General features: G+C 36.7%; 1 protein-coding gene across 1 annotated transcript in view; it reads left to right on the top strand.

Annotated features, from left to right (window-relative positions):
- Positions 1-80: 80 nt before the first annotated feature.
- LOC144196440 (ephrin type-B receptor 1-like) overlaps positions 81-12,047 on the top strand; it is a 51,313-nt gene continuing 39,346 nt past the window's right edge. The window contains exon 1 of the mRNA XM_077716620.1: positions 81-310. Within this exon, the coding sequence (XP_077572746.1) occupies positions 217-310 (94 nt within the window). The 5' untranslated portion in view covers positions 81-216. The remainder of the gene's footprint in view (positions 311-12,047) is intronic.

The raw sequence follows: 12,047 nt of genomic DNA, 5'->3' as shown, positions 1-12,047 counted from the left end.
GAGCTGCCATCCTATTCTCTGATTGGCCAGAAAGGTGTTGGAGAGGCGGTAAGTACAGCCGGGGAGAGCAAAGACGCTTCTCACTATCCGTGAGGCGTGTGTTTACTTCAGTTGACGTTCCCTTCCATCTATTTCAATGGAGACGTGATTCTAGCAGCGGAATTCTGACTCGTGCATCTTGAGCATCTTTGGAATTTGGTTCATGCTAGCTGGATAATGGGAGAGGACAGTCGGATGCTTAGCGGGGCCGTGGTGGCCACTTTTACAGCGGTTCTTCTATGTGTGAGCACTTCAGTGTGGGCAGTAGAAGGTAGGTCTGTCTGTGTTTCTACATTTCCTCTGAGTTGCAATCAATTTCTTGTTTAAAAAGAACAATTTGACCGTCATGCAAGTCACCATATGAAGTTTTCTTTTATACTAATAATTATAATATTATTATTAATAATAATCACCATCATTATTTGTATTATTATTGTCATTATTATTAATTATTATTGCTTTTATTATTATTGCTGATATTATCATTATTATTATTATTGCTGTTATTAAGATTATTATGGATATTATTATGATTATTTTTGGTGAAGATCACCGGTAATTGCATTTAGCAAACAAATTCATGTCTCATAAAATTTCAATTTCTATTTATTGTTAACATCTGTTTTAAACAAATTTAGAATTAATTGGAAATTTGTTGTTACTTCTATTTAATGATTCAGAACTAATGGCTCCAATTTTACATCAGTTCATAAAAAAATACTAATTTTAAAAAATCATAATAACTGACTAGTAGGGGTTTGTCTTTTTAATTTTTTAAAAAAATATTTTAAATATATTTTTGAATGAAGCAAAATAAAATAATTCCTTTGAGCAAACATTTAGAAATCTGTCAATCTGTATATGACGTAACATTTAAAGCATTTTGCAAGTTTATCTAAACATGTTTTAATTAAATTCCTTAATTAATAGCAGTTCCAGTTAATTATACATTTTTGGCAGCTGCAGTCTGTTCATATGATCCCTAGCATGAGGGCTGGTACCAATTTAAGTAATTGATCATGAATTCTAACTCTTGCTTATGATTGTTCATTTATTTCTCTGCTCCAGCACCCTCACAACCCCTATGAGGATAAGCAGTGCTGAAAAGGAGTTTTCATTAATTACTAGTGTTTTATGTATTTATGTACTGGCTGATGTGGATTGTGCTAAAATTACTTGAGTTTAATAAGGTCTTGAACTAATTATAGTATAATAGAGTTTGCAACTTGATTAGGGGTCATCAAATGTACTTTGGAGTCAAATTAAGCACAACATGACTTCAGGTGTAGGAATGTCGCCCAATTATTAATCAGACCGCAATGCTCTTCACAGCTCTTAATCTTAAAGCTGCATTCACACTGGCTGTGTTCAATTCTTGTTGGGTGTCGAAGGGCAACTAGCGGCCTGCTGACCAGTGTTTCGCATCAGGTGTGACAGAATTTTGCCAGTTGAACCAGTTCGGCAGTATCCTGCAGGGTTCTTAGTTGGGTTGGTTTTACAACGACACATAACAGACGATGAGGAAGAAGCTACCATATTTTCACGACTATAAGGCGCACTTAAAAGTCTTAAATTTTCTCCAAAATAGACATTGCACCTTATAAACCAGTGCACCTTATATATGGAAAACACAGAAAACCAAAAACGAAAAACCACCACTGTCGGATATTAAAAAAACACAAACGCCTGAACTGAAACAAAACTGTTAAATATGCAGATGCCATCTTAGTTCACAAAATCTTCCATCATATAGCTCCTCCCCCACTGCAAGATTTTATACAAAAAAATCCAAAACATCAACAATGGCTGGCTCTAGAGGTGACTGTGTAGTGAGTGCTTCATACCTGGAAGTCAATAGCAATTACCGTATTTTCACGAATATAATGCGCACTTAAAAGTCTTAAATTTTCTCCAAAATGGACAGTGCGCCTTATAATACAGTGCACCTTATAATACAGTGCAGTGCGCCTTATATATGGAAAAAATGTCATTCATTGAGTGTGCGCCTTATAATGCGGTGCAGTGCGCCTTATAGTCGTGAAAATACGGTACTCAAAAATGTTTTCTTATTCAAGTACCTTCACCTCCCAAGTCGAATCCTTCCTCAACATCTGGTCAAAATATGACCAAACAAAGAGAACAAAATAGGACTACAAGAATAGTCATGATGTAGCATGATTAAAATGGTGGTAGTCCCTGAGAAAAGTTGTCCATTATAAGATTAAAGTCTTTTCATGGCTTATTTTTATGTTACCTTTAGCGGAAGTTGTTATGTTTCACAGGCTTTGACTTTTGGGAACGTAAGGTTGACATGACCATGAAACTTTTAGCGTATCATTAGGATATTTTGTAATATTCATTCATTCATCTTCCTCGTAAGGGTACCGGGGGCTGCTGGAGCTTATCCGAGCAGACTTGAGGTGAAAGGGAGACACTCTAGACCGGTCACCAGTCAGCTGTAGGGCACACTGAGAGACAGACGACCAAACACGTTTGTAATCATACCCCCACTAGCGGGAATCGAGACCGCACCTGCCCATACCAAACTCGGGCGCGTGAACCTATACACCATTAAGCAGCTTCATTATGGAATTTTATATATTACGTTAAAAATTGCTGACATTTTTTTAGGTCGGTCCATGTGTGGAGTTTGGTCATCCCGGGCCTGCGTGGGTTTTCTCTGGGTACTCCGGTTTCCTCCCACTTTCCAAAGACATGCATGGTTGACTGATTGGACACTCTAAATTGCCCCCAGGTATGAATCTGAGCTTGGATGGTTGTTTGTCTCCTTGTGCTCTGTGATTGGCTGGCCACTAATTCAGGGTGTCCCTAGCCTGGTGCCCGAAGTCGGCTGGAATAGGCTCCAGCACCCCACGCGACCCTAGTGAGGATAAGCGGTTCGGAGAATGAATGAATGACTGATACTTTTTCACAATTATTCAGATGAATGCAGCATTAGTCAACAGTATTGTAATTGGTCAGTCAAATGATATTTAAGTGGGTATTAAAGGTCCAAACAATATTAAATAATTTACTGACTTTACTTTTGTCTCATGATGAACACAATTAAACAAAAATAAATGCTACGGTACCAAATATCCCGAATGCCTTAAAAATATCCAAAAATGGATATCAATAATGTTTTATTAAACACATTTTTTAGCAGAGTGGGCCTCTGGCCCAAAGTCAGCTGGGATAGGCTCCAGCACCCCCATGACCCCAGTGAGGATTAAGAGTTTCAGAAATGAGAAGAAATGAGATGAATATAATGCAAGCGACATTGCTTCCCGCATGTATGAAATTCGTCGGGCATGGGGGTCTCAATAATTATTACCCCATTCCCATACTTACCAACAGTATACTGGTAATAATTTCTCATTATTCATTGCATCTGGGGGAAGTTAACTATTCTAATCAGCTGTACAAAAAAAGTGAACATTGTTTTAAAAATACAATAATAATGTTTTCTTTTCAATTCCTCCTGATACTTGATCTTCTTTCACATAACCTGCATTTCTTTCTCCTCCTTTTCCTATTGCTGTCTTAAATAATTGTGAGCCAGATAAGTACTCTGTGGTGTTCTAACAGCATGTATAATGACAGGCCCTGGTGAGGTGCCCCCATTAGGGGGACATGTTAATGCATTGCAGCGCTGCTGTATTTTTTTTTACGGAACACAACGCTGTGATTGTGTGTAGGAGGATTAGATGAAATGGAGCAGTGTAGATGATGACTTTGGCCATTCCATGGTAGGCAGTTGCCTCTTAAATGTGTAAAAGCTCTACTGGCAGTTATTATGGATGTAGACCATTTATAACAGGTGCTCTTATTTAAAACGTTTTTAAAAAACATTACGGAAATGTCGATAAATAAGGTGACATGAGCTATTCCTCTGCTTTAATTGCTAGGATATACTTCTCTACTTCAACATATGACAAAGTAACAAATGATGATTCAGTCAGTGATACTGCAGTGCACAAAAGAGGATGTCTGCCTGCACATTGTTGAGATTTCAATGAATTTTTTCAATCTGTTTTTAACAAAGCTATTTTTTGAGCAGTATGATGGTTTTCAGAGGTGCTTGTTAAAAATGATTTGTCTGGATTTGAAATTAGTTTTGGCCTGCTTTGTTTCCAGTAATTGATTACTTTTCTCAGATGTGCCAATGTGTTTCTCAAACTACATTTACTAATTATTATGTGCTCTATGATGCAATATACTTTTATCACACCTTTACCTGTGATTTGTATTTTAAGAATGTGAAATTGAACAAACACTGGGTACTTTCTTGTGGTTCAAAAGGAATAACAGGTGTCCTCTCACACCTCCTGAGATTCCGGAATTGTTGGCTGAGTTTAAAAGACAACATATTAATTATGTGCTTTCTCGTGGAAAGAGTATTTGGTAAAAACTAACCAAGCAGAGGATTTCAGATGTGTCTAAGAGGAGAAAAAAAGATAATATTTTTCGCCAAATTAGAAAATAAAAAGCCATTGATAGACATTTTTAGACACGATTGTTGTTTTTGCTAATCAAGTTTGAGTATCCCAGTCATGGTCAAAAGAGAATGACACAAATGTTACATTTTCCCAAAGTCTGTTGCCTCAGGGTTTGTAGTTGTTTGCCAGATGTTTCTATGGGCTGATGACATACAATTCGTAGCATTTCACAAGTATAACAAGCTTTTATTGAGAAATACAATTCTCTCGGGCATGCTGTCGATCAACTTCTGAACCAAATGCTTTCTGATGGCCGTCCATTCTTGCATAATCAATGCTTGGAGTTTGTCGGAATTTGTGGGTTTCTGATTTTCCGCCCGCCTCTTGAGGATAGACCACAAGTTCACCGGTCAAGGTCTGGAGAGTTTGCTGACCAAGGGCCCAAAATCTTAATGTTATGTTCCCTAAATCATTTTGTTATGAACTCTGCTTTATGGCAAGGTGCTCCATCAAATTTGTATCAATTTATATATACATTCATTACTAATATATTATTTAACGAATACAGCAATAATTGATATCAGAAATAGTGACATACTTCTCATCAGATCTCATTTTCTGAACCACTTTATCCTCATTATGGGGGGTGCTGGAGCCAATCCCAGCTGTCTCTGGGCCAGAGGCAGGGGACACCCTGAATCGGATGTCTAGCCAATCGCAGGGCACAAGGAGACAAACAACCTGTTACAATCTGGGTGCGGACCCCAAAGCAGGCGAGGGTTGAACGTAGTACTTTTCCAAAAAAACTTTATTTGGCTAGTCACGTGGCCGGCAAGCACTGGCGGGTTCCGGGTCGGTAGCGTTGTCTTGGTTCTGTAATCTTGGTCCGTTGTCCTTTCCGTAATCTTGATCCGTTGTCCATTCTGTAATCTTGGTCTCATTAATCCTAATTCCGTTCCTTGGTCTGTGGGGGGCCTGGCATGGTCGTATTCAGTAAACTGATAAGACAATCCAGCAGCATGGTCAGGTTCCTGGTGGCCTTATATACCGCTTAATGGCTGATGGCTTCTACCTGGCGTTACGCCGCTTGTTAGGGGCTGGGCCTGTGATTAGGTGACAGGCACACCCAGCCACCAGTCTGGTCAGAGGCCTGACACAACCATTGATGCTCACACTCATACCTAGGGGCAATTTAGAGTGTCCAATCAGCCTACCATGCATGTTTTTGGAATGTGGGAGGAACCTGGAGTACCCAGAGGAAACCCACGCAGGCCCAGCGAGAACATGCAAACTCCACACAGATGGACATGACCTGGATTTGAACCCAGGACCCCAGAGCTGTGAGGTTGAGGCGCTTTCCACTTGCACTGGGGCCGCCAGTAACATACTTATATAATAATACTATTGTTATTTTTTTAACCAAAAAATAGGAACTTTCTCTTTCTAAGTACAGATCCGGATATCTAACGACTTGCGTTGTTACTAACACAACACATACAGATATGATTTTGATCATATCAAAGTAATACTGTGATAAATACGTCACCGTCATGAAAAAAAAGGAGCACAAAAAAAAACAAGCCCCTTTATTTCAAGCAACTTATTTGGCACACTGCATATTGTACATGCTGCTCTCATACATTGTGCAGCATGCTCTGCCAGCTCATGTTTTAAAGATGTTGTTTCTATATTCATGTAGTGACACGTTATCACTGTGACAGACAGATAGTTGAACTGGGTAAAAGTGGGAGCTTGGAGGGTCCTTCACACGATCCCTGAAGCTTTTCTACTATTGGGTCCTCTGCAGTCAGTTTTATATAAGCCCTTCAGATTTTAAATACGTATTTACTTTCAGAATTTTTAGTAGGTGCATTTGCTGTCCTTCATCAGGTAGTTAAAAACTTGAGCAGGAATAGTTACTTTTTTAATAAAATACTTGTATTAAGCTGAGATAGGATTAAAAAGCTGACTTGTATTAAACACAGAAATCATTTATAAACAGTTATTTGATTCCAACAAGACACCTCCATAACTGTGATGTGATTAATGAGTTCTAATTGTGTGAAAATATTTCCTTAACTCTGAATCTTCACATCTTTGCTGTGAATATTCACACAACTGAACAACTTTTTCTTGCACAACCAATGATTCATATCAGTTACGGCACATTTATGAAAACTCACAATATCATATTATTTTGTTTATGTTAAACATTTCTGATACCTGTCTTAAAGTGTATAGTATATGTTTTAGCTGGTGATGCGTAGTCTGTTTACAGTCTCCTGCAAGCGCTTATCAAGGATGATCACAAATTAATATGTGACGGCTCGTCAGTTGAACATTGTTTTAAATTAATTTACAAATGACGACTACGATTGCCTGGCAACTATTTCTGGGTGTACAGAAGCTACTACGCGTTGTTGGTTGGTTGTGCTCCAGCACCGCCGCGACCTTTGAGGATAAGCAGCTTGGAAAATAAATGCATTACAAATGACGATGCCCTTTTAGTGATAAATCCACATAAAAGATGGAAAAGTAGGTTAGGTATTCATTGATTTATCTATACAGAACTCCACAGTCTAGAGCTGAGAGGTTTAGAGACTTGATCAATGAAAAGTCATTTTACTTTAATATAAATTAAAAATATCTACGTAGCTTGAATATGAGGAGTTGAGATTTGTGAATTTTTGTGTCAAAATGAGAAAATATGATTGAATTTTTACCTACTATAATTATTTTGAGGGCAGTATGAGGTATTATTTGTATTTTGGCTTGATGCTATTGTTTGAATAATAACTATAGCAGCATATGAGGTAAGAAGTTGTGTTCTTGTCACGTTGTGAATCTGTCCATCCATTCATAAACTGGGATGATCCCTAAATATCAATAACTCAATTTCCAGCACTACATTCACATCAACTAGGAACTTGCACATTGTGAATTGAATTTATTTTCACAAGATGTAGTCAGTGGTCACCCGATGGTCCAGTAGCTCTTTCATCTGACTTTGGTGTGGGCAGCATGGGATCAATTCCCACTCAAGTGGCAGTGTAATTGTGAGTGCAAATGGTTCTCAGTATCTATGTGTGCCCTAGGACTGACTGAAGACTGGTCCATGGTGTAATCTGCCTTTTGCCCAAAGTTAGCAGGGATAGGCTCCCTCACTACCTACTCTGAGAATCATAAGTGGTTTTAAAAATGATTTGACTGGCAACCAATTGAGGGTGTCCCTTGTCTATTGCCCATTTTTTTTTGGCTGGGATAGGCTCCAGAACCCCTTCCACCCTTGTGAGGATAAGCGGAATGGAAAATGAATAAATGTAGACTAAGTCAGTACGGTCCAGCATCTATTTCTATTTAAGAAAAGTAGCTTACATGTGTAAAGACGCTGAAATTTAGCTCATCGGATAATAGTAATAATTTTATTTTTTATTTAATCAGAAAGCATAAACTGAAGACATGTAAAATTTGCAATTGTATTTTCCTGAATATAGAGGTACATCCAAATACTAGCTTAATTCGTTCCGGGCTTGAGCTCGTATGTTGAATTTCTTGTAACTCAAATGAACGTTTCCCATTGAAATGAACTAAAAACAAATTCATTTGCATGGCAACACAGTCGTTACATAACAAAAACAAATTTTAATTAACTTGCAGACACTAAAAAATAAGTTTAATCGCACTAAACATTGACTTAATTCCAATTTTGTTTGACATTTTGATACCTTTCTTCTTTCAGTCAATATCGAGGGTTGTTGGAGTTTGTATTTCCTTCAAAATATTCCCAAAATTATGCACACAAATAAGATAACGCGTGACCTCTTGCCAACAAGAAGTACTATATACGCCATTTGTACTGACTAACGAGGAAAAAAAACACTGAAAAAAGGCAACGCTCCGCCCAGTGCTCGAAGAGACATTACAAAGAGGGAGTTGCGACCAGAGACATTACACGAGGGAGTTGCATGGAGAGAGACAGTGCCCATGATGTTCTCATAAGCAGCATGTTGTGTCCGCTGTCTGCTTGTTTATCAAAATTTGTCTCGTATCTCAAGATAAATATTTGCCCAAAATTTTACTCATATCTCGAATTGCTCGTATATCGGGGCACTCGTATGTCGAGGTACCACTGCATTTTTGTATTTTACACTTCCCACTGCTGTAAACTCAAAGTCAAAATTAATACATACAGATTGGACGATATTAAAAACTGTTGTTAACAACCCTGACATTTTTTGAATAAACCAATATAATAATGACACCATTTTTTTTATATATCGTCTTACATTTTACAAACAAATAAATGGCACCTTACGCCAGTTGTAGTCAACATGTCACCGCTGACTGGGGAGGTGGTGTTGTGGTGAGAGAGGCGATACTGTCCCGTTGACCGTCAAACACACTAAACAAGACTCTCTTTTGCCATGCCTCGCATTTCAACATTTATTCTCCCAACGTAGTTTTTCTTTTGAAATTACTGGCAGCAGGCCCACAAGATGTCATTGTGCATTAAGCTGGGGTTCATGCATAAATTGTAGTAAATTTTGCTTAATTTCCCTTTGAGTGCATGGAACAAAAAGAAGTTGATGCTTCCTTTGTGTTTTAGAAATTCAATCAATATGGGTGACAGAATATATTAATAAATGAAACATTTAGGCAAAAACCTCCTGCTGAGTACTGGTTTCCTCTGTTCTCAATTTAAATTTCTTATTTTTTGAAAAACAATCTGTTTTTACTTGTTCATATCGCAAATAACATAGTTTGAACATTGTTTCAATTTTATTTAATTCAAGAACATAATACAATAAACCATGTTTATTATGAATTATGTGTAATAGAAATAATGTAATTTATCTTCATTCAGTTTTAGTTATTTTTTCCATTTACTGAACAAAAGAATAAACCTAATAAAGTACACATTATTACTATGCAGTGTGTAGAATTGGTCATAATTATTCAAGTGTGGTTACCATTAAAGTAGTGGTGAGTATAATCCATAGATGGAGAGAAAAAAACAAGTTTGTTTGTAGGGCATCATACTAGGAAAAAAAACCTTTAATGTCTAAAGAGTCTTAACAACCCCAAGTCTCTAACTATGCACAGTGTTATTAAAAAAACAATGGATGGATAAATGTTGCTGGAAGGAAATATTTAGCCAAAAACAGGATGAATTATGGATTTCATATTAAATCTAACAGTAGCAACTAAATTGCTCGTTTGGTAAAAACTTAACGTTGAGGCAAAATCAATGGAACTTCATTAAGATTGCAAGTACACTAAGTGGTGGTGCTTGAGGTCTTTATGAGTAATTAAAGGATTTACAACAATGGCCATATATTTATGTGCTACTTGTGAGTAGGCCCACTGCCAGCCTCTTTAGGACTTCTGTTGTGGGCATATGGTCATACAGAGAGCCATGCTGGAGGACGCCTTCGTCATCAAAACGAAAGGAAATGTGAAATGAGGACAAAATTAGTATTGAATGTCATTGGATGAACAGTAAATGATGCAGTATGTGGATGATACGTTTGGATAAAATAAGAAAAAATCCAGTGACCGATTAATGTTTTATATTTTTAAAAGAAAGTTAATCAATATTGGATTATTATATATATTAAGCAGTTGCATTTTGAAGATAATGCCAGAAATTCATGTATCCTCACCTCAGGGAATAATTTACTGAATTCAATAGAATGCCACAGACTGTATTCTTTTTATTTGTAAAATAAATTTAAAAAGTTTGAATTCCATTTTGCCAGAGTCATTTACTGCAAGTTATTTAGTTGTTTGTTATCAAAAGTTCAATATTTTTGGAGGATCAATTATGAATTAGGACCTTGCTCCCAAATGATTTGATTTACGTGATTTAAATAGATACAAAATACTTTGCTAATAAGAATAATGTATATATTTATTTACAATTTGTAGACTAAACAGTCTTAAAGTGACATGTTTTCAGCTTTGAGAATGTTGTAATATGCACTATCGTTAAGGAATTTGATACCAAAATGTACTATGTAATAGACCTTATGACAAATTAGCAAGGATTTCTCAAATGCATTTGCTCACTGTTATTTATTCATCAAAATCTTGTTCCTTAAGATTTCTGTTATTAATCCATATTATGAAATCTTTAACTAATATGATATTGACCTGTAAGCTCACCTAATAAGCTATTGAAGAGTGGTATTGCATATATACACATTTTTATTTCAAGTATTTAACAATGATTCATTGACTAACCACAAACAATACTTCTGTTCTCTAAAATATCTTTCTAAAATCCAAGAAAAAAATCTCAGTTGAAAAATACTTATCTATGTTGACTATGACTTATTCATTATGTTGACTACAACCCATTTATTATGCGGACTATTTGTTTATTTATTACTAATTGATCAAGTATTTATTTATTATAATATTTATACATGTATCTGTTTTTTGTAAATGTGTTGACTTTCCATATTTTGATTATTTAATATTATTTATTGATTATTTATTTGTCTTTTAGTTTGTTGTTATTTTTGCACATAGTTTTGAAGCTCTAAATGTCATCATACTTGTAAAATGATCATAAAAGCATTCAATTGAAGAGCATATTCATGCAGTATGCGTTTAAAATTTCGAATTTTAAATTTTTACGTGTGTGGTCTTTTCTCCCTTTGAAACTTAGTACTGGTAGCTCTTCCAATAATACTGTCACCCTTCTGTATATCCTCACTCTTCACGTTGGCATGCCGAAGCTTCATACTGTGCAAGCATGTGTCTCCCTGTCTCTCCTGTTGCCCTTTTTGAGATAGCGCAGTGTCTCATTGAGATACCGGATGCCTCTGGGACGGGTTTCAGTGGAACATCTGTCAACAGACTGACCCTCATATTCATAGAAACAAGCTATCAGTGAAGATTCAGAAGATGCATGGTGGCATCTTTCTCATTTTCCCATTATTCAAGTCTATTCTTCTCGAAATGGCTCCAGGGACATTGAATGAATCACATGCTGACATATGATTACCAGATCCAAACTAGTGTTTGACCTAATATAATGGAGGGAATTATTATTCGGCATATACTTAATTAAAGATCAAATATGTTTTCTACTTTAGTTTTCCTCATCTTGAATGCCATTTTAAAGAATTTGGTTAGAAAATGCCCATTGGCAACATTTTGTTAATATATAGCAGACCCAGTTATTTTTCTTCTTTTTGTCAGGATTGTGAATGACTTTGAGTGAAAGGTAGACAACAAACGAAATTGGCTGTCCCTCAGTCGTGGGGCACACACTGAGACATATATCCATTCGCTCCTCTGATCATACCATCACTGAGTGGGAATCGATCCCAAACTGTCCACACTGAAGACGGGTGAAAGAACCAATACTGTAGTAGTCTCACAGTTGTAACGTTCGTTGCATGAAAAACCCATTTCATTTTATTCTTTAATCAGCACGTTTCATATTTGAAAGGCAACACTGCTGCCATGAGAGAACACCTGCTCTCACATTCTCTAATTTAATTGGTGTTGACGCCACAGACAGCAAGTGGGAAGTGATAAGTGAACAAGGAGGCTTTT

This window comes from Stigmatopora nigra, chromosome 5 (genome assembly GCF_051989575.1).
Source record: "Stigmatopora nigra isolate UIUO_SnigA chromosome 5, RoL_Snig_1.1, whole genome shotgun sequence".
NCBI lineage: Eukaryota > Metazoa > Chordata > Actinopteri > Syngnathiformes > Syngnathidae > Stigmatopora > Stigmatopora nigra.
The sequence above is the reverse complement of the archived record's forward strand: the minus strand, read 5'-3'. Positions and strand labels throughout refer to the sequence as shown.